Source organism: Buteo buteo, chromosome 27 (assembly GCF_964188355.1).
Source record: "Buteo buteo chromosome 27, bButBut1.hap1.1, whole genome shotgun sequence".
Lineage (NCBI taxonomy): Eukaryota > Metazoa > Chordata > Aves > Accipitriformes > Accipitridae > Buteo > Buteo buteo.
In genome coordinates this window covers 7,394,102-7,407,861 of record NC_134197.1, presented here as the reverse complement: position 1 = coordinate 7,407,861, position 13,760 = coordinate 7,394,102, and the positions used below count along the sequence as shown (strand labels likewise).

The window sequence follows — 13,760 nt, the reverse complement described above, 5'->3', positions numbered from 1 at the left end:
TGATCATATTCAGGACATATTTTGTAATATATTATACAAAGGATTATCCAGTTTAAAGTTGATGGGCTTTTTACTCCTTAAAGACCACAGATAAATGTGCCTTCAGAGTGTAATGAACCTTCCTAAAACCTATCACTATCACTGTATTTTAATCCTTTACATAAACTATCTCTTCTCTTTCTCTTCCAGGATCCTGGATTTCCGTCGCGTGCCACCAGTTGCAGGTAGACTGGTTAACATGACGAGAGAAATACGAGATGTTACTCGTGACAAGAAACTGTGGAGAACGTTTTTCATCTCACCAGGTAGTCTGGGAAATAACACTATATTCTTTCTATCCTGCTGAACACGTACTTAAGGGAACAATGTGTAGATTGCTTAATTGCTCAGATATTTCTAATAGAACTGTCTTCTAGACCTTTGAATAAAAATGAATGTGGAGACATAGCCTACAAAGAAGACTTTATTGTTTTGAATTGAGTGCCTTTTCCCCTTGACAAATTATCCACAGAGACAGGCTTTTATGTTCACAAAAGCAATGTATTCAACAAATGTTTTATGTAGAGCAATTTCTAAAGCAATTTCTTCTGTTGCTCTCAGTTTACCCAAAACCTTATTACTTAGCCCATTAATTATTTAGACTTTTTTCTCTACTGCAGTGTGATCCGTCACTTCTGTTGGTCAAATTTCTCAGTTTTGACTGGAAGACCCAAACCTAATTTTCTCAGAGTCATGTACTTCAGTTTTTATTACAACAGGAGTTTGAAAAAAATCAAGCAGATAGATGTGTAACATATCCTGCTTCCAGCTCAAATTCTCTGCTGGGCAGAGGCCAGAGTAGAAGTGACCTGAATTGTTCCCAGTCCTCGTTCTTGCTTTGAGGACTGACCCCGGGAACCGATACCACTCTCTATTACTCTTCCCTCTTTCACAACATCTGGTGGCACCAGCCAAGGATGGAGCTCCACAGGGTGGGAATTTTACAAACAGGGTAAACCACGCCCTGCTCACCAGAATATACAACTGGAATAGGTGAAGATGGGCAAAGGGTGGGAGAAAGTGGTGTCATCTCTGTTTAGCATCTGGGATGCTGAGATGGAGAAATTAAGGCTCTGAGTTAAAGGCACAAAAATACATGCTTAAGTATGTTCTTCAGGAAAAACTATACAGGGAAACGTTCAATTTAAAGCATGTAGCTGTGTTCCAGTGAGCTTAACTCATATTATTTCAGCTGCGTGCAAATGTGCTTTGCTGAACTTGGGCTGTGACTTGTGTAACAGGCAATCTGGAGCAGAAATCTCCGGAGATCTCTCCCTTGCTCTGTGTGTGATTGGCCAGAAGCTGTTTATCCGAGATCCCTAAAGTCAAGATCCAAAGACTTAATTACAGTTTCTTCCGACATAACTGTAATTTATTGCTGTTAGCTAGGAACCAGCCCTGTCATTGCAGAGCTTTCTCTCTTAAAATGTTTATCACACTTTTGTGATCACCAGTAAAGTCATTATTATGGCTGTTATTTTTAGCTTCATATTTATGTTCAGCTCTGCAGGACACAGTTGAGCAGACAGTTATTTATTCCAGTAACTTCACTTGTAAAATCCATTACATAATTACAAAAGATTTCATCTCACCCCGTGTTATGAGCGCTCCAGTTTTACATGTACAGTCGTGGTGACAGTGGTGACAGTACATGGTGACAGTGTTCACCAGACCTGATGTGCAGACATTTCTGTGTGCTCCAGCTGGGCACTTGTGCCTCGGTCACTTTCTCTCCCTCTTCTTCTTTGTTTCTCTCTGTCTACGTTTTTTTTTTTGCTTGATGTTTTTGTAGGCAAACAATCACAGACAAAAGATGGCAAAAAAATCTTGTGGCTGTTTATGTGCACAAGGTACTTTGGCTCCTTTGAAATATAAGCCATTTTATTCCCATTTTAGCAAGTAAGACATGGATTAGTAGGTTTGCTTGCTTTTTAGTCTTCCCAGGTTATATATCAAGGCTTAGGGCTGAACTTGAGTGATTTCTGAGAATTATAAAACTGTACTCAAGTACTGAGCAGCTTAGAGCAGCCGGAGCATGGCAATGCAGAGTTAAGGCTGCCGGTTCGGATGAAGATCTTTATCTTGTCATTATGAAATTCTAGACATCCAAGGGATGATCCAAGCATAATCCTTTATTCAAATTTATTTAGAGGCCTCAGATAAATTCAATTAAAATATTTGATTAACTATGAATCAGGCTTTTCTGGAGAATAAAACGCTTAAGCAATTAATTTTTCTTTCAATTTTACATTTCCTAAATCAATATACTTTGCTTAAATCATGTTGGTTACTTGTCAGAGTTCTTCCCTACAAGTCCCCGGTTTAATTAGTCGGATTCTCATTAACATATGCCCAACCTCCGTCTTGTAGTTCATACTGACCTTAAGAGGCAGGCATTAATTAATGCTTAATGAAAAAGTAATAAAGGTCCTAAATTAAGCATTTAGAAACAAATTCACAAACCTAGCAGGCAGCTCAGGCGGCAGATTGAGGGCAGAAAGGGGAAAAGAGGAATGTGCTGGGGAGGTGAGCATGGGCAGGGAATGGGGAGCCTGGGGACGACTGGGAAAGGCTCGCTGGTCCCCTCCGGCAGGTGAGGGGCAGCAAAGTCAGTTGGTTTTGAGGGAGAACTGGTTGCAAAGCTGAGAAATTGAGGTGGGAGGTATAGATAGTTGCAAGAAGCAGTCTGTGCCCCTGCATTAAGCTGTCGAGGCCGCTCTGGGACTCCCTTTCAGGTGGCCGTGTCTCTGCAGCTCCATCCCCAGCGGTGCTCCCTGGCACTTAATGGTCACGGGGACGCCTGGTGGCTGCTGGCAATGTATCCCTCTCCCTGCACCCGTGTACATCTCTCAAAATGAAACGAGCGCTAAATAGAATTGATTTTATAGAAAGCTCATCCCCTCGGGCTGGGAGACCACTGCTTGCAGTGCAAACCCTCAGAGGGTAAATATTGATGACGCTCATCAATACACCATGTTATTCCCTGGAGCGGCGTAGGGATGTGTTGGAAGAAACCTCACTGCATTTCCACGCCTGGGCCATCTCACTTGTCCCATCGGGCGTGGAAATCAGGGCCGGGAAGCTGGAGGCGGTCGTAGCTTCGGAGCGGGCTGCGGAGCGACATCCCTTCTTCCATTGGGAAGTGGCGATGGCTGCGAGCGGGCAGGTCGGCCGATGCATTGGGCTGCGTTCGGAGAGAAAGCAGCTTGCAGAAAAGTGCACTTCCAGGCAGTTTGGACTAAACGTGAGAAATGGAAATAGGTCAGTAATTATTTAAATGAATTTTACATCCTTTGCAGTAGGGCAGGCTGCAGTAGCCCTGCTAGTCTTACAAATGAATGGTAATTTGCTAAGAAAAAAGAGACATATTAATGATGTCAGCCTTCGTTTTGGAAGTAATTGAGGCAGCAGCTTAAAGAAATCAATGTTACACAGCTAGTAAGCACTACATTTTTGTTCATATTAGCCAATTGCAAGGGATTATGGATTTTTTTTCCCCTCTCAGCAAACAATAGCAATTCTGAATTACCTATTATTTTGAGCAGGTAGAAGAAAGATCTTTTCATGCATTGCTGTAGTAAATATTCAGGATTCTTTCCAGTACTCCAATTGCACAGGCTTGCTAAATGTCCTCTATTAACAGTCATGCAAATCTCAATAAAAGAATTGCTCTGCCAAGCAATTTGCTTTAAGGTATCTCCACTTGTTCCTTTTCTTCCTGAGAAGAATTATTGTTCAGCTATTGGGATGACGCACAGAGAATGTACAGATGAGTACACAGACACTCTGGTTCTTAATTGTTGTAATTAGTTGGAGTTTCGATCACCAGACCATGATTTTTGCATGGATTTCATTACGAATCCTATCCATTCATCCTCAGATAATGAAAATCAGACATTTGCAACACTGCTCGGGATTCTCTTGCCTCTCTAGTGCTTTGGGGAAACAATTTTGTTTTTTAATGAAGCAGGAGTTTGCAAGTTGCAAATTCGCAGCATTTGAACATTTCAGCATGTATAAACATCCTTCCCTTTGTGGTTTGCCAGCACTGGTGCTGTTGCCATTTTTCTACCCGCTCTGCAGGAGCACAAATTCTTGGCGATGACTTCTTTTGCAGGTGTACTTAGGGACAGGGCTGTGTACAGAAGCACCCATTTCGGATAAGAGAGGAACATACGGGCTGGGCAGTTTTTATGGGAGGAGAAGGACCACATTCCAACAGGCCTCATCTCCCCTTTCCCTCTTATTTTTGCCTTTGAAAGGCCAAACCCTGCTCTTAGCGTGGGATTGCCAGCGAAGCACTGGGCTTGTGTCTCTAGCTGGAATTTCACCCTCAGCCTGCTGTGCAGAATGTGGGTCACCTACTTAGGTTTCAAAGAGGCTTGCTACTGCACCTCGAAGTCTTAATTGAGAACTGTGTTCTTCTATATTTGGTACCTCTTTTTTTTTCTGCGTTTTTAAGAAACCTTGAAAATGAATGTTTCCCCAGATAATTCAGGCTGCTTCATCTCACTGCCTGTATATAAGAACTAGGGTAGACATATCAGGATGTCTATTCTGTATCAATCAAAGCAGTTAATTTTTTTAATAGTAACTTGAGATACAGCATCCTTTCATCTCCACTACCCCCAGAAATCGGATGGGAGCCGTGGAGACCAAGTACCCCAGGTCTGAGCCCACAGGGACAATTAACAGCCAGCAGAAAAAGCTTTGCCATTGAAAATAACTTCTCACCGAGAAATACACTTGTGGTTTTACTGGTTTTTACAGTTTTTTATTGTGTTTGGTTTTTTTTTTACTGGGTTTTTTTTCAGTTTGCTATCTCAGTGACAGGATGCATCCCGCCATCGCTCGGACTCCCATTGCAAGCGAAGGGGGCTCTGTAGGAAAATCAATAGCTGGAGGAGCCCAGCAGGAGCGGAACGGCCCGGCGTGGTGCAGGCAGCACACGTGCTAGCTGTGTCACTGCAGCAGCGAGTGCCATCGCTGCCATAGCCCCCGAGCTTTCCCGAAGATTTATCTGGATACGAATGTGTGATTACTGTCAAATGATTAGTCCCAGTTGCTTTCGTTGACAATATGGAGCAGGGTTTCATTGTTCCCGAAGTTAAATGCAGAAGCAAACTATTAAACACAGTATTTATCTTCCCACTGTGCAAAATGCTGTGTTTAATATAATTCCTTCTTTGAAAGGTCAGATTTACATAGTGAGCAGCAGAGGCTGCGGTAGCACGGGAGGGGCATCGCTGGGCTGTTTGCTCTTCACAAAACTGTTACGGTGGCAGATAACCGAGCATCAGCTTCCTGCTGCCAGGTGGAAGTCAGGTCATAGAAACCCTTGAAGATAAATTGTCTCAGATGATCAAGATAAATCTGGGGGGGTTCTCTCCCTCCGCAGACGAGCGGGTAATGCCGACACAGCTGAATTGGAGCACAAGCCCCACTGCAGCTTCAAATCACTGGAACCATAAACCCTCGCTGCAGCCCTGCCTTCCCACTGAGGCAGCAGGTGCCTGGGGAATAAGGGATCTCTTTAAATCTCCTAATTCTTCGGTGCTAGCCTGTAGCAAGCAGCATCTGTATGTGATTTCTTGTAAATCATCCCTTGTGGCAGCTTGGAACCCCTTGAAATATTTTGTCTGCAGTAATTCTTTTAAGGTTATAAATCACAGATGTTTCTCCCCAGTTTTTAGTGGCTGAGAATATCCCAACCTTCGTACTGGTCCAGTATGAGCCCCCCCAGTTTGCAAGCTGCCTGCAGCTGGCAGTGCTGCCCACAGGTGCTTGGACAACTCTTCGCTTTTCATCCTGAATTATGGACGAGGTTCACAGGGAGGCATGAAGCCCTCCTGGTTTTGCCAGGACGATCAAAGGAGGAGCTGAGGCACCTGTGTTAGCCCTGCAAAAGTTGTGCCAAGTCCATGCTGTGATAGCATTTTTGAAAAGGAAACCCGTGAGAGGTTATAGACTGCAGGGCAGCACGCCCAAGGCTTGCGTTAGGTTGGGTTTGTCTAGGTGTTGACTTGATTTTAGACTAATGAAATGAGTGAGTCTGAAGGAGAGCCACTGAGATGGTCCTGGAGCTGGTGCATCTGGTGTACAAGGAGAAGCTGAGAGTTTCAGATTTTTTTAACCTGGAGAAGCTGGCCCGAAGCTGTGGCTTGGACTAGGGGCCTCCAGAGTCCTTTCCAACCTGAGTTTCCCTAACCAGGATTGCTCTTTTCCTATCCAGTTTGTAAAATGGTTTTCAAAACTTCACTTTGAGTGATGAGAGTTATATTCCTGAGTTGCTTGAAAGGGAAAATGAGTGGGGTTTCTGTTTAGAAGTTAATAGGCATACCGTGTGATGAGCAGTACCAAGATTTGTGCTGGGGCTCATAGGAAATAGCCAAGCTGAGTGGCTTATCAGCCAAGGACATGGTTACTTCTTAGCTCCTGGGAAGTCTCAAACTACTGTTCCTTTAATTCAGATGGTAAGGGACTAAGTATGCCTTCTATGTAAGAAAAAGCTTTTAAAATAATTTTTAAGAAAGGATATTCTGCCTGGTAAAATGCTTTAAATTACAAAATTTAAAGTATAGACATGCTGAGTGCTCCCTTCCTTCCTTTTTTAATTTCTGTTCTTCACTTTCTGTTCCCTGAAGTACTTTTCTTTCAGTAATTGTCAGCGAGGTTTTTGACCACAGGGTAAATATTTCTGGACTGAGTCAGGATGTATTTAACTGGTATGAGCCAACCCTGTGAATGTAAATATACAGTTCGGGTTGGAGTTGTTCCTGAGCACAGAGAGATGGGTGGCCCTTATGAGTCAGTCACAACAGAGGGTTTCAAAAAGGCTGTGTCCAGAGTAAAGTAATCACAACTTAATGGACAAATCTGATGGCCATCGACAGAGGCTTGAAATGAAGAACTGAGGCAAACCGTCAAGTAGTAACACACCAGCCTTTTAGTCCAATTACATGACGTAATTCCAAGGTTAGCAGTTGGTCTTGGATAATACGGTTAATTAATACAATCAGAAACATCACGAGACCTTACTGCTCTTCCACGCTCTCCTTCTCTTCCTTCCCCAGTCGCAGCTCTTTGCCCTGTTTCTCCCTCCCTCCTGTTATCTCCGTAGCACCGGCACCGGTATCGCTCCCTGTCCCCTTGACTCCTCGTCCCCCTTGCCTTGCCTGCCGGCAGCGTACCGTCTCCGCTCGGCACTTTGCCACCCGTGGGTTGGGTCCGGCCAGGGGAGGACATCAGGGTGATGGGCAGGGAGGCGTGCTGCAGGGCATCGCGGCCGTGAAAACCCACCGGCTTACCTTTCCAAGCCGCGTGGTCTTCTGTGGCAGGCAGAAAAAATCACCTCCCTCTATTCACCAGCCCTTCTTGCCTCATTTATACGGATCCTGCCCAAAGGGAGAGTAGCTTGGAAGCGATATTTGAATTTAGGGGCCTTGTGGGGAATGAGGAAGCAATGTGACTTCTCAGCTTCGTGCATTACCATAAGGAAAGGGCACAGTCTTCCTCTAATGACATTTTATGTGCATAAAGCAATGTCAAAAGAGTTGTAGCACATCGACAAGACGATCAGCATTGTGCTGCTGTTCTTGTTCATGGTCCAACGTTGGTGGGGGTTGAGGATGAGCTGCTCTCCCACCTTCGGTGAATTCATGTGGGAAGAGGGTTCTTGTGAAGAGGTGGGTGTTCTTGTTTGTACAGAAATATGTGGTCGCAGCTTTGGGGAGGTTTTAAGGTAACACACGCTCCAAAACCTGCTGCAGGGGTTTTTTTTCTGTGGTTGTTGGAGTAACTTGATGCGTGGAGAAAGAAATTTGTGTTTGAGATGTGCGCTGACAGAGTTACATCTATGCTATTTCCACCCTCCCCACACACCCCCACATGAGTCTTCATGGTAAATAATTCTCCTTAGTAAAACTGCCAGTTCTTCTCATACCAGCAAGTAGATGAATGAAATGTTGTTGTCTGTTCTTAAAGAAACGAGCCAAGATTTTGAAAGGTGACTTAATTTTGGGCACGTGCCACTTGTTTAGCTGTGGCATTTGGGATTCCAGCCTGGGGTAACAAATATATCCCAAAGGATGTATCAGTCTGGGAAAATGAAGGAGAAGGGAAAGGATTAAAAAAAAAAAAAAGTTTGGTTTTCTGGAATATAAATAGACTGGAAATAGTCACAGAGAGCTCAGCATAGGGCGTGATCCCAGGCACTGAAATGAATGTCTTTCTAGTGGTTTCAGTGGAAGAAAACTATGTGTGGTAACGGGGTTTTGGGTCCGAGATTTATTTCTGCTCATACAGACATCAGTGCTTTTGTGAATTCTTGAACACTAATTTAAGGGTAGGTTTTAAAACTCTTTTCCTTTATTTGTCAGCCAACAACATCTGCTTCTATGGAGAATGTTCCTACTACTGCTCAACAGAGCACGCCCTGTGTGGAAAACCAGATCAGATCGAGGGGTCTCTGGCTGCTTTCCTACCCGATTTGTCTTTAGCAAAAAGGAAAACCTGGAGAAACCCTTGGAGACGTTCCTACCACAAGCGCAAGAAAGCAGAGTGAGTAGTGGTGAGCAAAGGGTACGCCAGCTGCCAAGGGCGAGAGGAAAATAAAGCGGTGCTAACAGTTACTGCCCGTGCCTGATCCGAAGCATCGAGGCTTAGGAGAGCATCTGCATTTCTTCAGCAGGTCCAGCTCCTGGGAAGGGACAGAGTCCTTACACTTGCCAGAACCTCCAGCTTATGGTCCTGAAAGGACCTTCAGTGGCATAATTCCCTCGTGGGACAGATACCTCCAGTGGCTTTGACAGGATGCAATGGGACCTGTCTGAGTCCTATCCGAGAGAGAAAGATTCACTGCTATCAGCAGCCCTAAACAAGTCTCAGATGTTCTCATCATATGACTGATGGTGCAGCTGGTCTCCTAAATCTTTAAGCTATTAGCCAGATAGTTTTCAATCTTGTGATTTTCTTCCTTTTGCATCAGTCACAATCTTTATCGGTTGCCTGCATTACAGGAAGCAGCCTGAAGAATTTGCTGCCTCTACCTGACCCTGCCCTCAATCGAACGTGATGCAAATAGATCTTTGCAAAATAACATTTTTTTGTAATACTCGGTAAGCTTTGTATGTCGCATAAAATATCGAAATATTGGCTTTTCCAGATGGGAAGTTGATCCAGATTATTGTGAAGAGGTTAAACAAACCCCCCCGTATGACAGTGGGACCAGAATTCTGGATATAATGGATATGACAGTTTTTGATTTCCTAATGGGTATGTTTCATCTCTTTCAAAAATTAAATGCAACATTTAATTAGAATAAGAACCATTTCTTTCTACACCGCTCTGCATAGCTCAGCAGTTTGCTAAAGCGTGGATGAAGCTGCATTTACTGTATGTGCCGTTCTGGATGATTATGAGAAAATGCAGATTTACATGGTTATATATTCCCATCAGTGCAGATTAAAGGAACAAAGATGTTCAGAAATGCAGGGTGCTGATGAACGCAGGTCAGGCTAGTCTACTTCACAACAGTTAAGGGCTTCAGAGTTTGCTTTAGTGAGTGCTTTACCATTGTAATGTATGGCTCCTGGATGCACATGCAAGGGCTGTTCGTTATTAGCACATTGTTCTCAACCTGCAGTAGTACGCACTGCTGCTTGCTCTATAAACTGTCAGAGGGGGGGGAAGAAAAGAAGTATTGCTTGGTCACAAAGGCAACTGTGGTATGTATCAGGAAGGTTTCTTGTGTTTATGTAACCTGACTGGAATAAAGTAATTATTAACAAGCAGGTAATAGTTGCCTATTCCAAGCCTGCTCAGTGGTTAACACTGAGACATTCTCATATGAAACCTGTTCTGCTGCAGCTAGTGTACCTGTAAGGTGCCAATATCCATACTTGATCCTTGGACACATGCCAGCATGGACACATCCTCTGCCATTGCCACTACTGAGATTTCTGCGATAGGCTGCAGCAGAAGAGGCCAAATCACAGCTCAGGAGCCATATGTGGCATCGCTAAGTGGCTCAAGACCCCTGCCATGAAGACAAAATTCATAGCTTGGCACCAGTACTCTGCACATTGACCTTTAGAAGCAGATCACGCCTCTGCCTGCCGTGGGTGCCCAGAGCTGGTCAGCTGTACCACTGCAGTAGCATCCTGATCCATATGTTAGAGCCATAATATCGTTTTGGCTTTCCAGGCAGCCAGAAATTTGGACAAAGTTCTTACTAGAGGAAAAAAAGAATCTTTGGTCGTAGTTCAAAAAGTTTAATACAATATTAGCAAAGTCGTATGGATTAACATCCCTGCTTGAAGGATGCATTTTCCCCTCCCTAAGCTAAATCTCACACCCGGCACATGTACCAGGGGTGCTTTGCACGCCGTACTGACCCAGCGCTGGCGTAGCAAAGCTCGTTTTCACCAATGAAGCTCTGCTGGCTTAGGACATAGCTACCTCACGGGTGACCAGGCTCCCCAAACAGTTGAGATGCCATCGTACTTGAGAGGGATTTCCTTGGCATACACCAGGAGGGGTTGCTGGAGGGTGGGAAGGTTGGGTTTGTCTCCTGATGGGTCCTCTAGAGCTTAAGTATAAAAGCTTGAAAAGCTCCCAGCGGTGTAACAGCCCATCTTCCAGTATCGTGCCCTTTGGGGTTTCCACAGTAGAAACAAATATGCTCAGTAGATCCATTGCTTTCTCTGCCCTACACAGCCATCGTGTCTGGGGAGCACTGGGCTTCTCACTGAACCGTGGCTTTTGTATTATCTCTGGCTTTTGTATTATCTGCAAGCCAGAGTGAGAACGGTCTTTTTTTCTCTTTATTCCATAGGTAACATGGATCGACATCACTACGAAACCTTTGAGAAGTTTGGAAATGAAACATTTATTATCCACTTAGATAATGGAAGAGGGTAAATACCTTTAATAATCTTTCTGTGGAAAAAAAAAGAAAAAAGTTAGTCTTTAAAACAGCGTTTGTCATGCTCTTGCTCTTACCTTTAAACAGGTTTGGAAAATATTCCCACGACGAACTTTCCATATTGGTGCCTTTAAACCAGTGCTGCAGGTACGTTTCACCTCTGGAGTCGTTTCCCTTTTTATACAGTTGTTTCCGCTAATAGGACTGAAATGTTGAAGTGAATCTTTTATTGCGTACCACGGAGAGGAGGAGAGGTTATCATCCTGCCCAGGGAGCCTGACCTGAGCGAGCCCTGAGCGATCACACTAACACGTTAAGCGCTTTGTTGAGATCAGGACCTCGCAGGACCGAGGCTGTGAGCTGTTGTGAGAGAGGCTTTATTAAGACAAAATACACGTCCCATGGAAGTCAAGTGGCAAAACTTAGCCCAGCTTGTTCAAGTGCTTCACGATGGCTTGCCTCGGTGCCCGCGGCCAGGATTTTCAGAGAGGAGAGGTGATATTTAGAGTTCCAGCTCTGCACGACTGGGATGCAGTGTGAGCTCTGCAGAGGCTCTGGGTGTCCCAGCAGGGTGGACTGGCAGGAGCCCCCGCTGCCATCGCCCGTGCCCCAGCTCCATGCCACGTGTGCCATGCGTGTCATTGCCGAGATGGGCAAGACGCTGTGAAAGCTGCACCGGGTCCAGTGGGTGCCTCAGCCAGCCGAGGAACACGGGGGCTGTCCGTACTTGACTGTAGAGCGTGCTCCAAAACCTCTCCACCGCTAAGGGCTCCCAAAGATCGCTGGCCAGGTGACGATGCCAGCCGCTCATTAGGACTGTGACAGTGCCTGGTTCTCATTATTTCAGAGCACATAATAAGGTTTTTACACTATTATTGCTGTGCCGACTGTATGCCTTTTAGCCCTGTCAAGATCAATAGTGATGAAAATACTGATTTGCTTTTTTTTTTTTTTTTTTCTCCTTTTTCTCTTTAGAATAAGGAAGTCTACCTATCTGCGATTACAGTTGTTAGCCAAGGAGGAATACAAACTCAGTCTCTTGATGAAGGAATCTTTACTAAAAGATAAAATAGCTCCCATTCTCTACCAGCCTCACTTGGAGGCGATGGACAGGCGGTTGCGGATTGTCCTCAAGGCTGTTAGTGACTGTATAGAAAAGGATGGTTATGACAATGTGGTTGAAAATGACTTTAACACTGATGTTAACACTGTTACGACCGAGAGGTAGTGAAATCGCAAGACTACGTTTTTACCAGCCAAGTAAAGAAGTTTCAAAGAGGAAAAAGAAAAAAGAAGTCTTGCAAAAGACTGTATATGCCACTTTGTGAATTCAGTGAATTCAGAAATGAGCTATAATTGTTCCCAAAGTAGGTAAAGTGTAGACTCTGCAAAGGATTAGTTCATTAAGAAAAATAAGTCTAATGTGATGCTTTTCATTAGTTCCTAAAGAGAGATTATGAAAAGATTCAGAAAATACTCAGATCATTGACAGACAACAGTCTGATAGCAAAACACCTCCTGTCCTTTTTGTATAGAAAGGAGGCCTTTACTTAATATTTTGTATTTATATATGGTATATCTATGAAACCCCAGACCTACCTACCAAATTTAACTAAGAGGGACGGCATAGTTTTGTGACTCACACTTTATTTGTGGTGACAGTCCACTTAGTATTTTGTGTTAACCCTTTAAGTGCTCTAATCCACTGTATCTTATTTAAATTGAATGCTTTTTTTCCCAGCTACTCAGTATTTAAAGGGTTAAGGCATTATGAACTTTTAAAGGCAAAAAAATAATAATTATTATAATAATAATAATAAATACAGTGGTTACCAGAAGGGAATTTCACTGATTGTGCATTGACAGGAATACTTGAATGTTGGTTTTACAAAGTGATGTAAAATGACAAGTTGTACTATTTGTCCATAAGGAGGTGGCAGCTCTTATCTTTCTAGACTATCATAGCTGAGCTGCTACTTTTCAACTTTGCTTTTGATAGTTTTGTGTAAATATATACATATATGGGTAAAAAGCTGCTTTCAGCAGCTCTAGGCTTACTTTTGCAGCATTTTTGTGGAATTGTTTGCAACGTGGTAAAAGTGCAATAAAGATATGGCAAAATGTGTAGCCGTCATGTCTAAATGGATTCATTTTCCACTGGAAATCTGGTTCAGAGCGAAGCTGTGCACACCAGCCAAGTATTCCAGAAGCAGTTGTTTAAATTGTCATCCCCTTTCGTAGCAACAGCAAATCGAGCTGAAGTAGGGAATCGGTGATTAATATACATTACAACTCAGATAAGGACCATGGTGTTGAAAATGGCTGATCTGTCATATGAAAGCATTGTTTTGACGACCATTTCAGCATTCCTTCCTCTTGCAATTATAGCTGTAGAAACAAGCTGTATAGCAACACCTCTAAAAGATTATAGCTTGACACGCTGCCCAGAGGATTTAGATACATCAGTGCCTCTGACTTGGGTAGCAAAAGCCTTTGTACAACCCAGAAAATCTCAGCCTAAATGATCTAGAAACATGGTATTCTTAAACAAATAGTTCTGAATCATGTTCAGCTGAGTTTCTGTAACACGTGTGTGGAGACTTTCAGCCCAAAAGCAAGCTATAAATTGAACAAGTAGCTGTATTTGACTTGTGAAAACATGGTGCGGTACAGAAAGAATCCCTCATCGCTCTTTTGGGTGAGGAGAGAATTTATTATGACAATATTCGTCACAACTATAATTCAAAGCTGTCATTTGTTTCATTTTATGTCTTTCTTCTCAGGGACTTATAAACAT

The 13,760-nt window shown here is 43.6% G+C and overlaps 1 protein-coding gene across 2 annotated transcripts in view; it reads left to right on the top strand.

Annotated features, from left to right (window-relative positions):
- The window catches only part of FAM20C (FAM20C golgi associated secretory pathway kinase), a 60,618-nt gene extending 47,534 nt beyond the window's left edge, over positions 1 to 13,084 (top strand). For both annotated transcript variants that reach the window (XM_075058381.1, XM_075058382.1), the window contains 6 exons: positions 190 to 305; positions 8,418 to 8,598; positions 9,203 to 9,312; positions 10,874 to 10,955; positions 11,051 to 11,110; positions 11,939 to 13,084. In XM_075058381.1, the coding sequence (XP_074914482.1) occupies positions 190 to 305; positions 8,418 to 8,598; positions 9,203 to 9,312; positions 10,874 to 10,955; positions 11,051 to 11,110; positions 11,939 to 12,191 (802 nt within the window). In that variant the 3' untranslated portion in view covers positions 12,192 to 13,084. The remainder of the gene's footprint in view (positions 1 to 189; positions 306 to 8,417; positions 8,599 to 9,202; positions 9,313 to 10,873; positions 10,956 to 11,050; positions 11,111 to 11,938) is intronic.
- The last annotated feature ends 676 nt before the right edge of the window (positions 13,085 to 13,760 follow it).